The 14,073-nt window shown below is 49.1% G+C and overlaps 1 protein-coding gene across 2 annotated transcripts in view; it reads left to right on the forward strand.

Moving 5' to 3' along the window:
- Positions 1-14,073, forward strand: part of Gpr161 (G protein-coupled receptor 161) — a 42,738-nt gene that overhangs the window by 23,004 nt on the left and 5,661 nt on the right. For both annotated transcript variants that reach the window (XM_029483659.2, XM_021167111.3), the window contains exons 2-4: positions 984-1,398; positions 4,581-5,305; positions 12,572-12,676. In XM_029483659.2, coding sequence (XP_029339519.1) covers positions 1,028-1,398; positions 4,581-5,305; positions 12,572-12,676 — 1,201 coding nt within the window. In that variant the 5' untranslated portion in view covers positions 984-1,027. The remainder of the gene's footprint in view (positions 1-983; positions 1,399-4,580; positions 5,306-12,571; positions 12,677-14,073) is intronic.

Genomic DNA, 14,073 nt, shown 5'->3' on the forward strand with positions numbered 1-14,073 from the left:
TAAAGTAGATGAAAAGTTCTGGAGAAACATTAGTCTACATATGTTATGCTTAAAATCTTTCAACCTTGAGTTCTAGCCAAGATCTTGAGCCAGTTTCCTGAGAGCAGGGACCATACCTAATAGTGAAGTCTGTGTGGGCCAAGATGGCGACTTCCTGTCTCCATCCATGATTTCTACTTGCCCCCTTGCCTCCGCCATACCTAATGAGAGCAACCACCCTGCTTTGGTATTAACCCTGATTGATTAAACTTGCTCAGAAACTCAGAATTGCTATTAGGATAATCTTATGGTCAAAATTCATGTGCCCACAAGTCTGCTGGGATGGGGTTAAAGTATAATTTTTGATTCTGTAACTCCAGATGGCCTGAGGCCCCTGTGAGGTCCTTTATGATGACAGTTTTGCCAGTTGAAAATCCAGCGCAGGGAGCAAGAGTCCAGAGCAGCAGTCTACAAAATGTCCCACAGAGCACACTTAAGACAAGTCACCTGTCCCTCTGCCTGATCATTTCAAGTGCAGATTTGGGCCGCATAGCTCAGTGGTAGGGTGCTTGGTAGTATATTCAGGATGCTGGATTTGAGGCCAGGCAGTGGTGGTGCATGCCTTTAATCCCAGCACTTGGGAGGCAGAGGCAGATGGATTTCTGAGTTCGAGGCCAGCCAGGTCTACAGAGTGAGTTCCAGGACAGCCAGGGCTACACAGAGAAACCCTGTCTTGAAAAACCATGTGTGGATCTTTGAGAAACCTCCTAAAGCCAAGTTACCACAGGGAATGAGCTGGGTATGGTGGTCAAGTCCAGAGTCAGCAAGCCGTACACAAAACAAGCTGTAAAAGTTTCGTGGGGAAGGCTGTCCAGGAGGTTCCAAACACATTGGCCAATGTGAGGTACATAAGAGCCTCGCTAAGCCTCAGGTCTCTTTCATAAAGTGTAAAAGATATAACACAATGACTCTTTCCAACCTCTGGTCCTGTCTTCTTCCTGCAGTCGTCCAGCATGCTCTGCTCACCGCATCCCGAGGGGCACTGACCATGAGCCTCAACTCCTCCCTCAGCTACAGGAAGGAACTGAGCAACCTCACTGCAACAGAGGGTGGCGAAGGGGGTGCCGTCTCTGAGTTCATCGCCATCATCATCATCACTGTCCTCGTCTGCCTGGGCAACCTGGTCATTGTAGTCACCTTGTACAAGAAGTCCTACCTCCTCACCCTAAGCAACAAGTTCGTCTTCAGCCTGACCTTGTCCAACTTCCTGTTGTCGGTGCTGGTGCTGCCGTTTGTGGTGACTAGCTCCATCCGGAGGGAATGGATCTTCGGCGTGGTTTGGTGCAACTTCTCTGCCCTTCTCTACCTGCTGATCAGCTCAGCCAGCATGCTCACCCTTGGGGTCATTGCCATCGATCGGTAAGTTTGCATCAGACTTGGAGAGCTTGAAGGGTTATGGGATGAGGGATTTCTGGTGTACCAGCTTCGGATGGTCTTGTTCCTGGGAAGGGCACTGGAAGGTTCTTCTTTTTTTTTTTTTTTTTTTTTTTTTTTTTTTGGTTTTTCGAGACAGGGTTTCTCTGTATAGCCCTGGCTGTCCTGGAACTCACTTTGTAGACCAGGCTGGCCTCGAACTCAGAAATCCGCCTGCCTCTGCCTCCCGAGTGCTGGAATTAAAGGCGTGCGCCACCATGCCCGGCTGGAAGGTTCTTCTTAATGAGAGTGAGTGTGCCTCTTCTTCAGCTCCTGAGCCAGAGCCCTTCTTATTTTATCCATCTATATGTTTTGTACTGTCAAGTACCTCATATGATGTTCCTGTGCGTGACAGATTGTATGTTTGACATGTACCGCATAGCCTAGGTCTAACTTCTAAGGTTTAGACCAACACTCTGTAATGTCCTCTGCATAACAAAATCACTAGATGACAGGGCTCAGAATGCTTTCCTTTTGCTAAGTGATGCCTGACTGTAACTTTAGAGAGTGAAATGGCAGAGTAGGAACTGAGTCCCATCTTTAGACTCAGCCATTCCTCTCAGCCATGTGTCTTGCTTTGGTCTCTGCCCCATCTTGACTGGTGGACCCCATATAAAAGCCCCCTTTATTCTCTTGTTCTCTGGAGATGGGTCAGGACTGGTTGTGGGTGGGGGAGCAGTGGGCATACAGCCCAGGAATAGTGGCATGTGCAGAAGCACATTTTGTAGCCTGTGCTGATCCTGCCCGAGGTATAGCTGGGATAGAGAGGACAGACACCAGTGCCCACACTGATCATCAGCTGCACCTTGGGTCAGAGTCCTGTGTTGCGATGTGCTGTGCTGGCGGGCGTAGCTTTCAATCATCATATGTTTGAATTGTCATCCACAAGCACTGGACTTCTTGAAAACAGAGAATGGAGTCATGATCTATGTGATTTCCTGGAAATTGGGAAGGATCTTAGTCGGGGAGGGGTGCTAGGGACAATACAGAGGGGGGTAGTCAGGATGTTGTCACAGGCTGACATGGGAACATGATTGTTTGGGTTGGACTGGCTGCTCTGAGCACAGCGAAGTCTTTAGATGGTCCATCCTTTCTTCACAGCTCCAAACTTTATCTCTGTAACTCTTTCCATGGGTGTTTTGTTCCCAATAATGGTTTTTGAACATCCACTCTCGGGTCTTATGGAATGCAGATCGAGGCTAAGCAGCTTAGGTGCCTCTGCAGCACTCTGTGCACTGGGTCAGTGTGGCAGACTGCAGATGTAGCTCCAGAGATGCAAATTGCTTCCTTCAATCTGGGGTCAAGTTAAGTGAAGGTGAGAGTAACGACCCCTTCAGATCACAGCATCACAACGCAGCCACAGTGTACCTATGCCAGTGCTCGGGCTCTTTGTTGGATTCTTTAAGGCCCAAGGCATGGTCTTGGAGTAGTAAGCCACAGACACCAAACTGCCCACTCGAGGACCTCTTAGCAGCACAGACTTAACTATGCAGAAATAGCTCCCACCGATAGCTACCAAAGTCACTGCTGCTGCTGGGCAGGGCATTTGAGTGACATCTTAAAGAGCAAATAGGATTTTACAGGTATGTAGGAGGTGGGGAGCTCCCCTCTCTACTTAGCGAATAGGCTGTGTTAATTCTTCTGGGGAACAATTATTGAGCACTTATACCGGGAATGCATAGCTGAATGAGGTGGGTACTATGTTGTAAAATTAATATTGAAGGAGAGGTGAACTTGGGGTCATATAACTCTGGAGGGTTCCGCTATGGAAAAGATGCCAGTAAGCTAAGTATAGGTATTGTGAGAGTGCAGAGGTAGAGACAAGACAAAATAAGACAGACGTGCCCAGGGTGTGTTCCAAGCTAGACACCAGGTGATAGAGTTGGACACAGACAGACTCAACCACGGTAGCTTCTTTTTTTTTTTTTTTTTTTTTAAAGATTTATTTATTTATTATATGTAAGTACACTGTAGCTGTCTTCAGACATTCCAGAAGAGGGCGCCAGATCTCGTTGCGGATGGTTGTGAGCCACCATGTGGTTGCTGGGATTTGAACTCTGGACCTTTGGAAGAGCAGTCGGGTGCTCTTACCCACTGAGCCATCTCACCAGCCCTGGTAGCTTCTATCCTCACATCTTGGACCCAAGGTCAGTCAGTGATGAAGGGACTGCCTTGTGAGGATGGAGAGTTACCAAGATCTGGTTGTCTTGAAGAATTAGCTCATCTACCCCATCAAAATAAGATGGATTCACAGTAGCTTGGCCAATCTAGAAAACTATTTTAAAAAAAAATTAGGGCTGGAGAGATGGTTCAGTGGCTAAGCGTACTTGAGGGTCCTCGAGGACCCAGGTTCGATTCCCAGTACCCACACGGCAGCTCACAACTGTCTGTAGCTCCAGTTCCAGGGGCTCTGACTCCCTCTTCTGACCTCATCAGGCATCAGGCACACATGTGGTGAATATACATATATCCAGACAAAATATTCATGTACATAAGATAAAATAATCTAAAACCAAAAATCAAAAGAAAGTTAGTATCTTTAGATATGTTAATGGCAGGTGCTATTTATTTTTATTATTAGATAGTACCATAGATTAAAACCATAAATTGAGTAGATGAGTTCCATCTTTATGTGATGTATATGGAGCCCAGGGAGACAGGGCAGGGTTGGGAAGGAGAGGAACGAGGGAAAGGATACAGTAATTAGAGTCACGAAGCTGGACTCGCAGGTACTCTCCTTTGCTCTCAGCACTCGGGAGGCAGAGGCAGGTGGATTGCTGTGAGTTCAAGGCCAGCCTGGTCTACATAGCGAGTTCCAGGACAGCCAGAGCTGCTTGCTAAATAAAGAGACCCTGTCTAAATGTTTTTTAAAAGGCAATTCAGAAAGCAACAGCATTGATCCCGATGTTACTGTCACATGACACCTAACTGTCATAAGCCAGACATTTTACTATACTGTCAACATTTAGCTAAGTTCATCTTTGAGACAGCTCTAATGATCTCTGTTTTTCAGAAGCCAAACAAACCCTTTCTTCCTCGTGTTGGTTTGGTTGGTCCTGGTGTTTATCACAGCAGTAGAAAGCAGACAAGGATAATTTCCTCTCTCCCCTCCCTGTCTTCTTTTCTAGCTACTACGCTGTCCTGTATCCAATGGTGTACCCCATGAAGATCACAGGGAACCGAGCTGTGATGGCTCTCGTCTACATCTGGCTCCACTCTCTCATTGGCTGTCTGCCGCCCCTATTTGGTTGGTCATCGGTGGAGTTTGATGAGTTCAAGTGGATGTGTGTGGCCGCGTGGCACCAGGAACCCGGCTACACCATTTTCTGGCAGATCTGGTGTGCCCTGTTCCCCTTCCTCATCATGCTAGTATGCTACGGTTTCATCTTCCGGGTGGCCAGGGTCAAGGCCCGAAAGGTGCACTGTGGCACGGTGGTCACTGTGGAGGAGGACTCTCAGAGGAGTGGGAGGAAGAATTCTAGTACCTCCACTTCCTCCTCCGGCAGTAGGAGGAATGCCCTTCAAGGAGTGGTCTATTCAGCTAACCAGTGCAAAGCCCTCATCACCATCCTGGTGGTCATTGGCGCCTTCATGGTCACCTGGGGCCCCTACATGGTTGTCATTACCTCAGAGGCACTCTGGGGGAAGAACTGTGTCTCCCCAACTCTGGAGACTTGGGCCACATGGCTGTCCTTTACCAGTGCCATCTGCCACCCTCTGATCTACGGACTCTGGAACAAGACTGTGCGCAAGGAGCTCCTGGGCATGTGCTTTGGGGACCGTTATTACCGGGAATCCTTTGTGCAGCGACAGAGGACCTCCAGGCTCTTCAGCATTTCCAACAGGATTACAGGTAACTAGGAAAAAGACCCACACACCCCAGGCAGATGCCACCCGGGGTCCTTCCCAGTGGCTAAGGGCAGTGTCAGGGTGACACTGTGGTCTCAAGGCTCAAGGCACAGAATTCCTGTGTGAAGAGCCACACCAGAGTAGCCACACTGGATTAGCCACAGTGACTCCCACACCGTTTTCCACCACTTAGCTGTGGAAGGAGCTTGCAGAAGGAGGAGGACAGAATAGCCCCTGGTACCCATCCCTGGAGAATGAGACAGGGGACCTTGTGATTTAGAAGTTGATTTTCTGGAACTGTAGCCAGGGCCTCAAGGACTGGAGGGGATAGCCACTTCTTTTTGTTTGTTTGTTTGTTTGGTTTTTTTGTTTGTTTGTTTTGAGACAGGGCTTCTCTGTATAGCCCTGGCTGTCCTGGAACTCAATTTGTAGACCAGGCTGGCCTTGAACTCAGAAATCTGCCTGCCTCTGCCTCCCGAGTGCTGGGATTAAAGGCGTGCGCCACCACGCCCAGCTTCAGATAGCCACTTATTTACTGCAGAAGGAAGAATCAGAGCCTTGGGCCAGGCTGCCTTCTCCTTCAGTGTTGCCTCCCTCTGATGCTCCTTCCAAACCTCACTGGATCACTCAGCCTGTCCCTCCTCCCAAGCTCTTGTCACCTTGAGCTTTCCCTCCAGGCCATTGGTTTCTTCTGATAGTCCCTGGTAATCTTTTATGTGGGTGTGTGCATAGGAGACAGTACCAGTGCCAAACCATAGCATTCTTTCAGTGTGTCATTGTCCTGTGTTCAGGGCTACTCCATGTGGTGGGACACACTCATGTCTCTCTCTCTCTCTCTCACACACACACACACACACACACACACACACACACACAAACACACATGCACACCCACGACCTTCGAGCAGCCCAGAGGAGTCACGCTAATCAGCGGTTAGATGTTTTTCAGTTTTTTCTTCTCATATAATTTCAGGTTTAGAAGAGTTAGAAACATAATATGGGGGAGCCTCCCGTAGTGTTATCAACCTACATAACTGCAGTAAGAGACAGGCCCCAGAGCCCCAGGCACGGAATACCCTAGCTCCACACAGACACTTCTACAAAGGGTTGGTCAGGCCATTTGTAGAGTGCTCCTGAGTAAATCTGGTGCTGGGAATGAGATGGGATATTTTGGGTCAGAATGCTGCAGGACTGGTGGGATCCTGTTCATGCCTCGGGTGAGGGGCACAAGAGTCAACCAGTATCTTATTACTGGCTGAGTTACCTTGACCTCTTGCTTCGGGTGTGGTCTGTCAGCCTTCTGCCTCCACTGCGGATTCCACCGTAATTAGCATGTAAGCCGGAGGAGATGCTTTGAGACTGGAAATATCCTCTTTTTCCTTGATCTTTGACCCTCTGGCTCTAGCATGCCCTGGTGCATCTTGCTCACTGCAGGTGTGGTTCTGTTGTTCTACAGGGAGCATGGTTGGGATCTTAGAGCCACGCTGAGGAAGCCATCACCCAGCTAGGCTATTGGAAGGAGATTTCAAATGCACCTCCTTCAGCTCGTAGCTCTCACTTCTTGCCAGACCTAGTTAGTTTCTCTTCTCAGGAAACAGATCCTTCACCTTCACCCTCAAGAGGGCAAAAGACATGATCCCTTTTGCCTATGAACACTCAGGGCCAGAGATGACAAGATGCTCTGTCCGGGTGCCTGTTACAAGCATCGGCTAACTGATTTACCTTGTGGCCTGGGGGAGAACTATTCCTGGATAGGGGAGACCTGGTAAATTTCCTTTTCCCCACAGGAAGGAGAACCATCTCTGTGTCTCCATTAGTCCCAAGTGCCCGCCCGTTGCCACTTACAAACTCATGTTCCCAAGTGTGACCTGTGAGCCGGAAGGTACATTCAGTGTTTGGCTCCATTTTGTTGGTGAACTTATTGGCTCAGATTTTATAATAAGTTATCTTCTTAGCAAAGGCATGGCAGAGGCTTTCACTTCCGCTGAAACTAAGGAAGAAGGAAAACAACCAGGACAGAGGATGAGAAAGGAAAGGGTAGAGAGAGCAAAACGAAGCCTCTAGGTCGTGGCCACGGTCTACTGTGCGAACTGCTTGATTGTCCTGGAAGGGACTAGCAAGCTGTGGGAGCAGTGGAAAGCTCCAGTTGTGGCTGGGTTGGCAAACCCAAAGCCATTGGTGGTCTGAGGCTCATTCAGGAAAAAGCAGCCTTGTGGGCTGATGGGTTCTGAATCCTTGGCTTCTCCAGAGCTGGGCGTGGGGAGTGGCTATTGCTCTTCTCTGAGGGCCTTGACTGGACCAGTCAGCCACATTAGTACTTTAGGGATTAGGGAGTGAGACAGAATATGGCTCTATCCCAGGTACACACTCATGGCCATCCAAGCCAGGAATACGCACCCCCTTTCTGATCCTCTTCTGTTGGAGGGGCAACCCTGAACCTCCGTGCAAAAGTCCCCTGTCTCAGTCAGGCTCACCAGAATTGCCCTCTGCACACAGGGCTTTGAAATGCAACCGATTCCTAAGCCCAAGTTACCTCCCTTATCGCCAATCTGCTTTCAAACTTGTTCTTTACTCTTGGGGAAGGTAAATGCCTGAGTATTCACAGGGGTTACAAAAGATGGCTGACAAGATGGAATCCCCTCCCCTCCCCCTCCACCATGGTTTTGTATAATTTCATTTGTGCAGCATATGAAAAGTTGACACCTTAAGAAGTCAGTAGGCAGAAACAGAATCCGGCACATGCCCAGAACATCCCAAGCACACCACAGCGGTGACTTCTTGCAGAGCCTAATTCACTCATAAGCACTGGCTTTTACTTTTCTTAGTCTGTCCACCTCAGACTCTGGGACACCAGCTGTCACTGAGCCACCAAGCCCTTTTGCTTGTGAGGTCCCCTTGGCAGATTTCCACGCTGGGTGGGCAGAGTTTCTGTAGGAATAGGGATCTCCCGGGCACCTGGAGGCTGCTAGGGAGCGCTACCTCCAGGTGGGTGGGGCGCCACGGAGTGGAGGTTGATCCCTAGTGGGATTGGTGAGCTGAGTATTGAATTAATGCTGAACGGGAGCGCACACCTGAAATGGGGCTTCGCCCGGCCGAGGGAGGAAAGAAAAGACCGCAGGATAAAGGGTCAGAAGGAAACATTCCTTCTGCTCAGAGCCCCGGCCTCTCAGATGAGGAAGTCCCCTGACTGAGGGCAGAGCCCTCCATTTATCTCCAGAGAAGGAGGGTCCCATCTGTCAGTCACTCCGGAAAGCCTGGAAAGCAAGCAAGTCCCAGCCTTCTTGGGAGGTCTGGGGTGGGGTGGGGTGGGGAGTGATGCTGAGGCCTTTGAGTTTTCCCCATTTCCTGTTCTAAACCCCCCTCTCTCTCCTGCAGCATCCTGAGGTCTTCTGTTAGGTCAATTCCCGCTGCAGCTCAGAATCCCACCCTGCTCTTCAGCTTCTAAAAGGCGCAAGTGCCTTCTACCTGGTGCATGAACAGGCCTGGTCGCCGGGCCTAGCCTTCTGTGCGTTTTCCTTGGAAGGGTTAGATGTGTCCCATTCCCGTGGGAAATGGTGGTGTTCTGTGGAATCTCAGAGTAGCTGTGTCTACTCTTTGGAGGGAAATGCTTTGCAGCTGAGCCACAGTGGTCTGGCTCGAAGGATCGCTCTCACTAGAGGATACCAAAACACGAGTTCTTGGCTTTGTGCTGCCGCCTCAGAGCTGGTATCCAAATACATTGTGGCTGCCACCATCCCAGTTGGCAAGAGATGTTCCCGAGGGGCTCCACTTGTTGAATCAGGCCCTCTATGGAGCATAGCCATGCTCAGAGGCTGATGTGTCAGAAGGGATAAGCAGGTACAGGGAGACTTTGGGGTCTTCTCTAGTTTCAGCTCTGTAACCAACCCCAGGCAAACTGACAGCTGCTTATATGTGAATGGTTCTGAGAGGAGGTGGCTGCACTGTGTGTGTGTCACTCTACCCCCACCATTCCCTCCTTTCTCTCAGGAAGAAAGGGAAGAGTATACAGTATGTTTTACCACCTTGAACTCTCAGAAATACCAGGATTTAATTAAAGAGGAATCTTTCTCCTACCTTAGAGTCTATTGCAGAAGAATATTGTTCTCTATGGTAGGCCATTATCTTAGTCTGATTTCTATTACTAGTGATGGAGACTGGGTGGTTTATAGTGAACGGTGATTTATACAGAAGGTGTTGAGCAATCATGCTACTTTCTCCAAAAGTAACAAGTGCTCTTTAAAAAAAAAAAAAAAAGTATATATATATATATATTTAAAGGTTTTTTTTTTTTTTTTTTTTTTTGGTTTTTCGAGACAGGGTTTCTCTGTGTAGCCCTGGCACTCTCTTTGTAGACCAGGCTGGCCTCGAACTCAGAAATCCGCCTGCCTCTGCCTCCCAAGTGCTGGGATTAAAGGCGTGCGCCACCACACCTGGCTCATATTTAAAGGTTTTATTTATTTATTTATTTTATGTATGTGAGTACACTAGAATAGGGCATTGGATCCCATTACAGATAGTTGTGAGTCACTATATGGCTGCTGGGAATTGAACTCAAGACCTCTGGAAAGAGCAGTCAGTGCTCTTAACCACTGAGCCATCTATCCAGCCCTGTAGCAAGTGCTCTTTTTTTTTTTTTTTTAAAGATTTATTTTTATTATATGTAAGTACACTGCAGCTGTCTTCAGACACTCCAGAAGGGGGCGCCAGATCTCGTTACGGATGGTTGTGAGCCACCATGTGGTTGCTGGGATTTGAACCTCGGACCTTCGGAAGAGCAGTCGGGTGCTCTTACCCACTGAGCCATCTCACCAGCCTTGTAGCAAGTGCTCTTAACCTCTGGGCCACCACTCCAGCCTCATGGCCATTCTTATTAGTCCATTAGGCCCCACCTTTCAACACAGTTGTCTTGGGGATTAAGTTCGCAGCAGAGGAACTTTTTTTTTTAAGATTTGTTTGTTTATTATATATAAGTATACTATAGCTGTCTTCAGATACACCAAAAGAGATATTTGAACTCATGACCTCTGGAAGAGCATTCAGTGCTATTCTATTAACTGCTGAGCCATCTTTCCAGCCCACAGCAGAGAAACTTTTAAGGGGCACATTCAACCATACTGCCCATTAAATCTATTAGGCTATTTATACTTGGCTTAAGATTTTGGAAGGCTGGAAGTCCCTGTTCCATCTTCCTTCTCTCCCCCAGCCAGGGTTTCAGGTGTAGCCCTGGCTACCCTGAAACTAACTCTAGACCAGGCTGGTCTTGAACTCACAGAGACCTGTGAGTTCTGCCTCTGCCTCCCTAGTGCTGGGACTAAAGGTCTGCACCACTGTGCCCGGCCTCGGTTGGAAGTCTTTAGAGCACAGCACTGTCATCTGATGGGCCTCTGTCTGTGCCATCCCCTAACAGAAGGGAGTCAAGGGAGGGCCCGACCAGAGAGCAAAAGGCCAAACTCAAGATTAAACCAAAACCATTCTGCTCCTTCTGCTCCTTCTATTCCTCCTTTTCCTTCTCTTCCTCCTCCTCAGCCTCTTCCTCTTCTTCCTCTTTCTCTTCTTCCTTCTCCTCCTTTCTCCCTCTTTTCCTCCTCTTCATTTATTTGTTTTCGTTTTGTGACTGTGAATATGAGTGTCTGGCCTGCATGTATGCGTGTGTATGCCTATGCCTGCCTGGCACTGTCAGAGGCTAGATGAGGGCATCAGATCCCTTGGCACTGAGATTTCAGAAGGTGTTGAGCCACCGTGTGTAGGCTGGGAGCTAAACCTAGACTTTCTGTAAGAGTAGCAAGTGCTCTTAACCTCTAGGCCGCCTCTCCAGCCTCATGGCTGTTCTTAAGGAAACTGACTTTTTCTGTGACAACAGCATTAGTGCATTCTTTAGGCCCCACCTTTCAACGCTGTTGCCTTGGGAATTAAGTTCCCAGCAGAGGAACTTTTCAGGGGCACATTCAATCATAGTGCCCATTAAATCTATTAGGCTTGTTTGTAATTTCTAAGAGTTTTTTTTTTTTTTTTTTTTTTTTTACTCCCCAGATACTACATAGGATAGCTCTTATTAAAGATTTTTATCTTTAGTTTTTCAATAATCCTTCAGCTCTTCACAGATAGTTTTTGAACTTTACTATGTACCCCAGTTAATGACTTTTCTTTAAGATCTTTGTTGTCTTCTTTTTTTTTTAAGAATTATTTATTTATTTATTTTAGGTACATGAGTACACTGTAGGTGTCTTCAGACACACCAGAAGAGGGCATCAGATCCCTTTACAGATGGTTGTGAGCCATCATGTGGTTGTTGGGAATTGAACTCAGGACCTCTGGAAGAGCAGTCAGTGCTCTTAACCTCTGAGCGATCTCTCCAGACCTGTTGTCTCCTCTTAGGGACGTGTCGTCTCCCCCCCCCCCCCCCCCCCCGCCAGTCCCTCTTTTTCTCCTATGTCTGTCATGCTGGGGACTTTTCTTAGCTGTGTAGAGAACCGTCTTATCCCTTTAGCTGGGAAGCCTCTGAGGTGGAGCCGGCAGGCTTCCTTGTTGTGGGGTGAACCGGAAGCGTCATCCCACAGGCGCCCGGTTCTCAGCACCCACACAGCTGTGCCCACACAGCTTTCTTGGCTGGCTTTCCAGAGGAGAGTTCTCTTGTAGCCTCCCAGCAGCCTCTGCCCCGGGCGTCTCAGTGCCACAGCCTCTGCTTCACCCCCTCTGCTCCTCCGACACTGGGGAGGGGGTGCTGAGGCTGAGACTGGAAGAGCTAGGGTGGGGTCCAGCTGCTTTGAGATGGTGGGTGGCGCCCACCACTGGACAGTCTCCCGGGCCAGCCATCCTTGGTGAGAAGGATGCTCTTTCCAGTCCCCTGCATGAACTTCAGTTCTCTTTCCCAGGTCACCCTGTCTGTCTTTATTCTTCTGTTATGGAATGGCACAGACAAAGACCCATCAGATGACAGACGTCTTTATCTTTGCACCTTCTCCAGACTCCACTTTTGGGAAGGCTTTTGAACTATTTATGGCTGTTAAGTTTTCTCCTCACCTGTCTTGGTTTCTGACATGGTCAGGAAGTTTCCCTGTGGGAAAGAAACAAGGGTCAAAATCCGGGGAAAGCACCCAGGGTTATCTGTCTCCCAGTGGATCAGGAGTGAGTTTTCCAAGAGACAGAATTCAAAAAGGAGTTGGTAGGGGGGCCAGAAGCTGAGAAGGCAGCTGCCCAGCAGGAAGCCCGAGCCCGCCAGCCAGCTCTAGGAGCCTGGGTTTATTCTACCAATGCCAACTTTGCTTTTCAGACTTGGGTCTGTCCCCACACCTCACGGCGCTCATGGCAGGCGGACAGTCCCTGGGACACAGCAGCAGCACCGGAGACACAGGCTTCAGCTACTCTCAGGATTCAGGTAAGGCGGTACTCTGAAAACCCTGAAAACCCCTCGCTTGTGTAAGTTGGCTGTGTTAACTGCTGCTGGGAGACCGGCCATTCCCCAAGGACTATGCAGGGCTGTGGAGGACTGTGGAGTGGGGACTGTGGAGGACGGACTGTGGAGGGCTGTGGAGGACTGTGGAGGACGGACTGTGGAGTGGGGACTGTGGAGGACGGACTATGGAGGGCTGACTGTGGAAGGGGGGATGGTACGAGGCAGAGGCTAGGTTTCCTGCCACAGCTTCCAGCCTGTCAGCTTTCCCACGCCTCTGTTCTCTCCTCTATTAAATGGGCCCATTGGCTCCTTCTCTCTCCCCATCACATGATGTGAGGTTGAAAAGTACGAGAAAGCCTTTGAAAAGTTAAATGTGAAAAACTATACTAATTATATAATAATTATACTAATTATGCCATCGTTGACGGCTCAGGCCCTAGACTCCACCCATTTGTTTCTCAGCTTCCTTCCTGCTACTGGCTTCCTAAAGTTAGGGCCTGCTCCTTGTGTTTGTGGGGAGCCATGGTGGCCAGATCCTATTTTGGCTGAGTGGCCCTGATCGGGGACAACATGGTCAGAGACAGGAAGCTTTCTTCACCTTATTCACAGATTTATGTTGGTGAGGCACCTGGCCACATCAGGAGCTGGTGCATGTTGATGCTCTAGGCCATAGAGGGAGTGGTTTCAAATCACCAGACAAGCAGCAAGAGAGGCAGTGAACTCCAAGCTCTTCTGTTTCCACACCCCTGGGAACTTTTATCTTTTTGGTTGTGAGCCTTTAAGAGCTGAGCCTTCATTCCAAAGCTCACTGGGAGCTTTGGAAAAGTCATCTCTAGGGTAGGAGAGATAGCTGTTAGTGAAATCAGAACGAAGCCCTGGCTCTGGGCGAGGCAGGGCTCAGTGGACAGATGTCAGAGACTGGAACTCTACTGTCTTATTCTGGGGAAGCCGACTGGGGAATGGCAGAGACTGGCCTTTCCCTCCGACCACAGAAGAAGGACACTGGTTGAAGGAACCTCATGACCCACGGTTCCTAAGACATCATACAATGTGCAGCCCTCTGGGTACCAGAGGAGAGGACAGCCTCAGGGAAGACAGGATTTTTTTTTTTTCTGACTGATGACGTCATCTAGGTGTTGGCTACAAGTCCTATCCCTATCCTACCAAGGGTTCCTGGACACAGTGCCCTAAGGTAACAGGAAACAAGCCAAGGCAGAGGTGGTACAGGTGTACAGGAGGGACAACCTCGGTGACCTGGGTGCTATTCCTCAGGTGCTGTCCACTCACTAGTACACTAGATTCAGCCGGTGGTGTGGCAGCTCCTCCCCTGTCTGTGAAACCCTGGGATGGATGACACACCCATGATGTTCGTAGGGCAT

This window comes from Mus caroli, unplaced genomic scaffold, assembly GCF_978045245.1.
Source record: "Mus caroli unplaced genomic scaffold, Mus_caroli_1 scaffold_1, whole genome shotgun sequence".
NCBI lineage: Eukaryota > Metazoa > Chordata > Mammalia > Rodentia > Muridae > Mus > Mus caroli.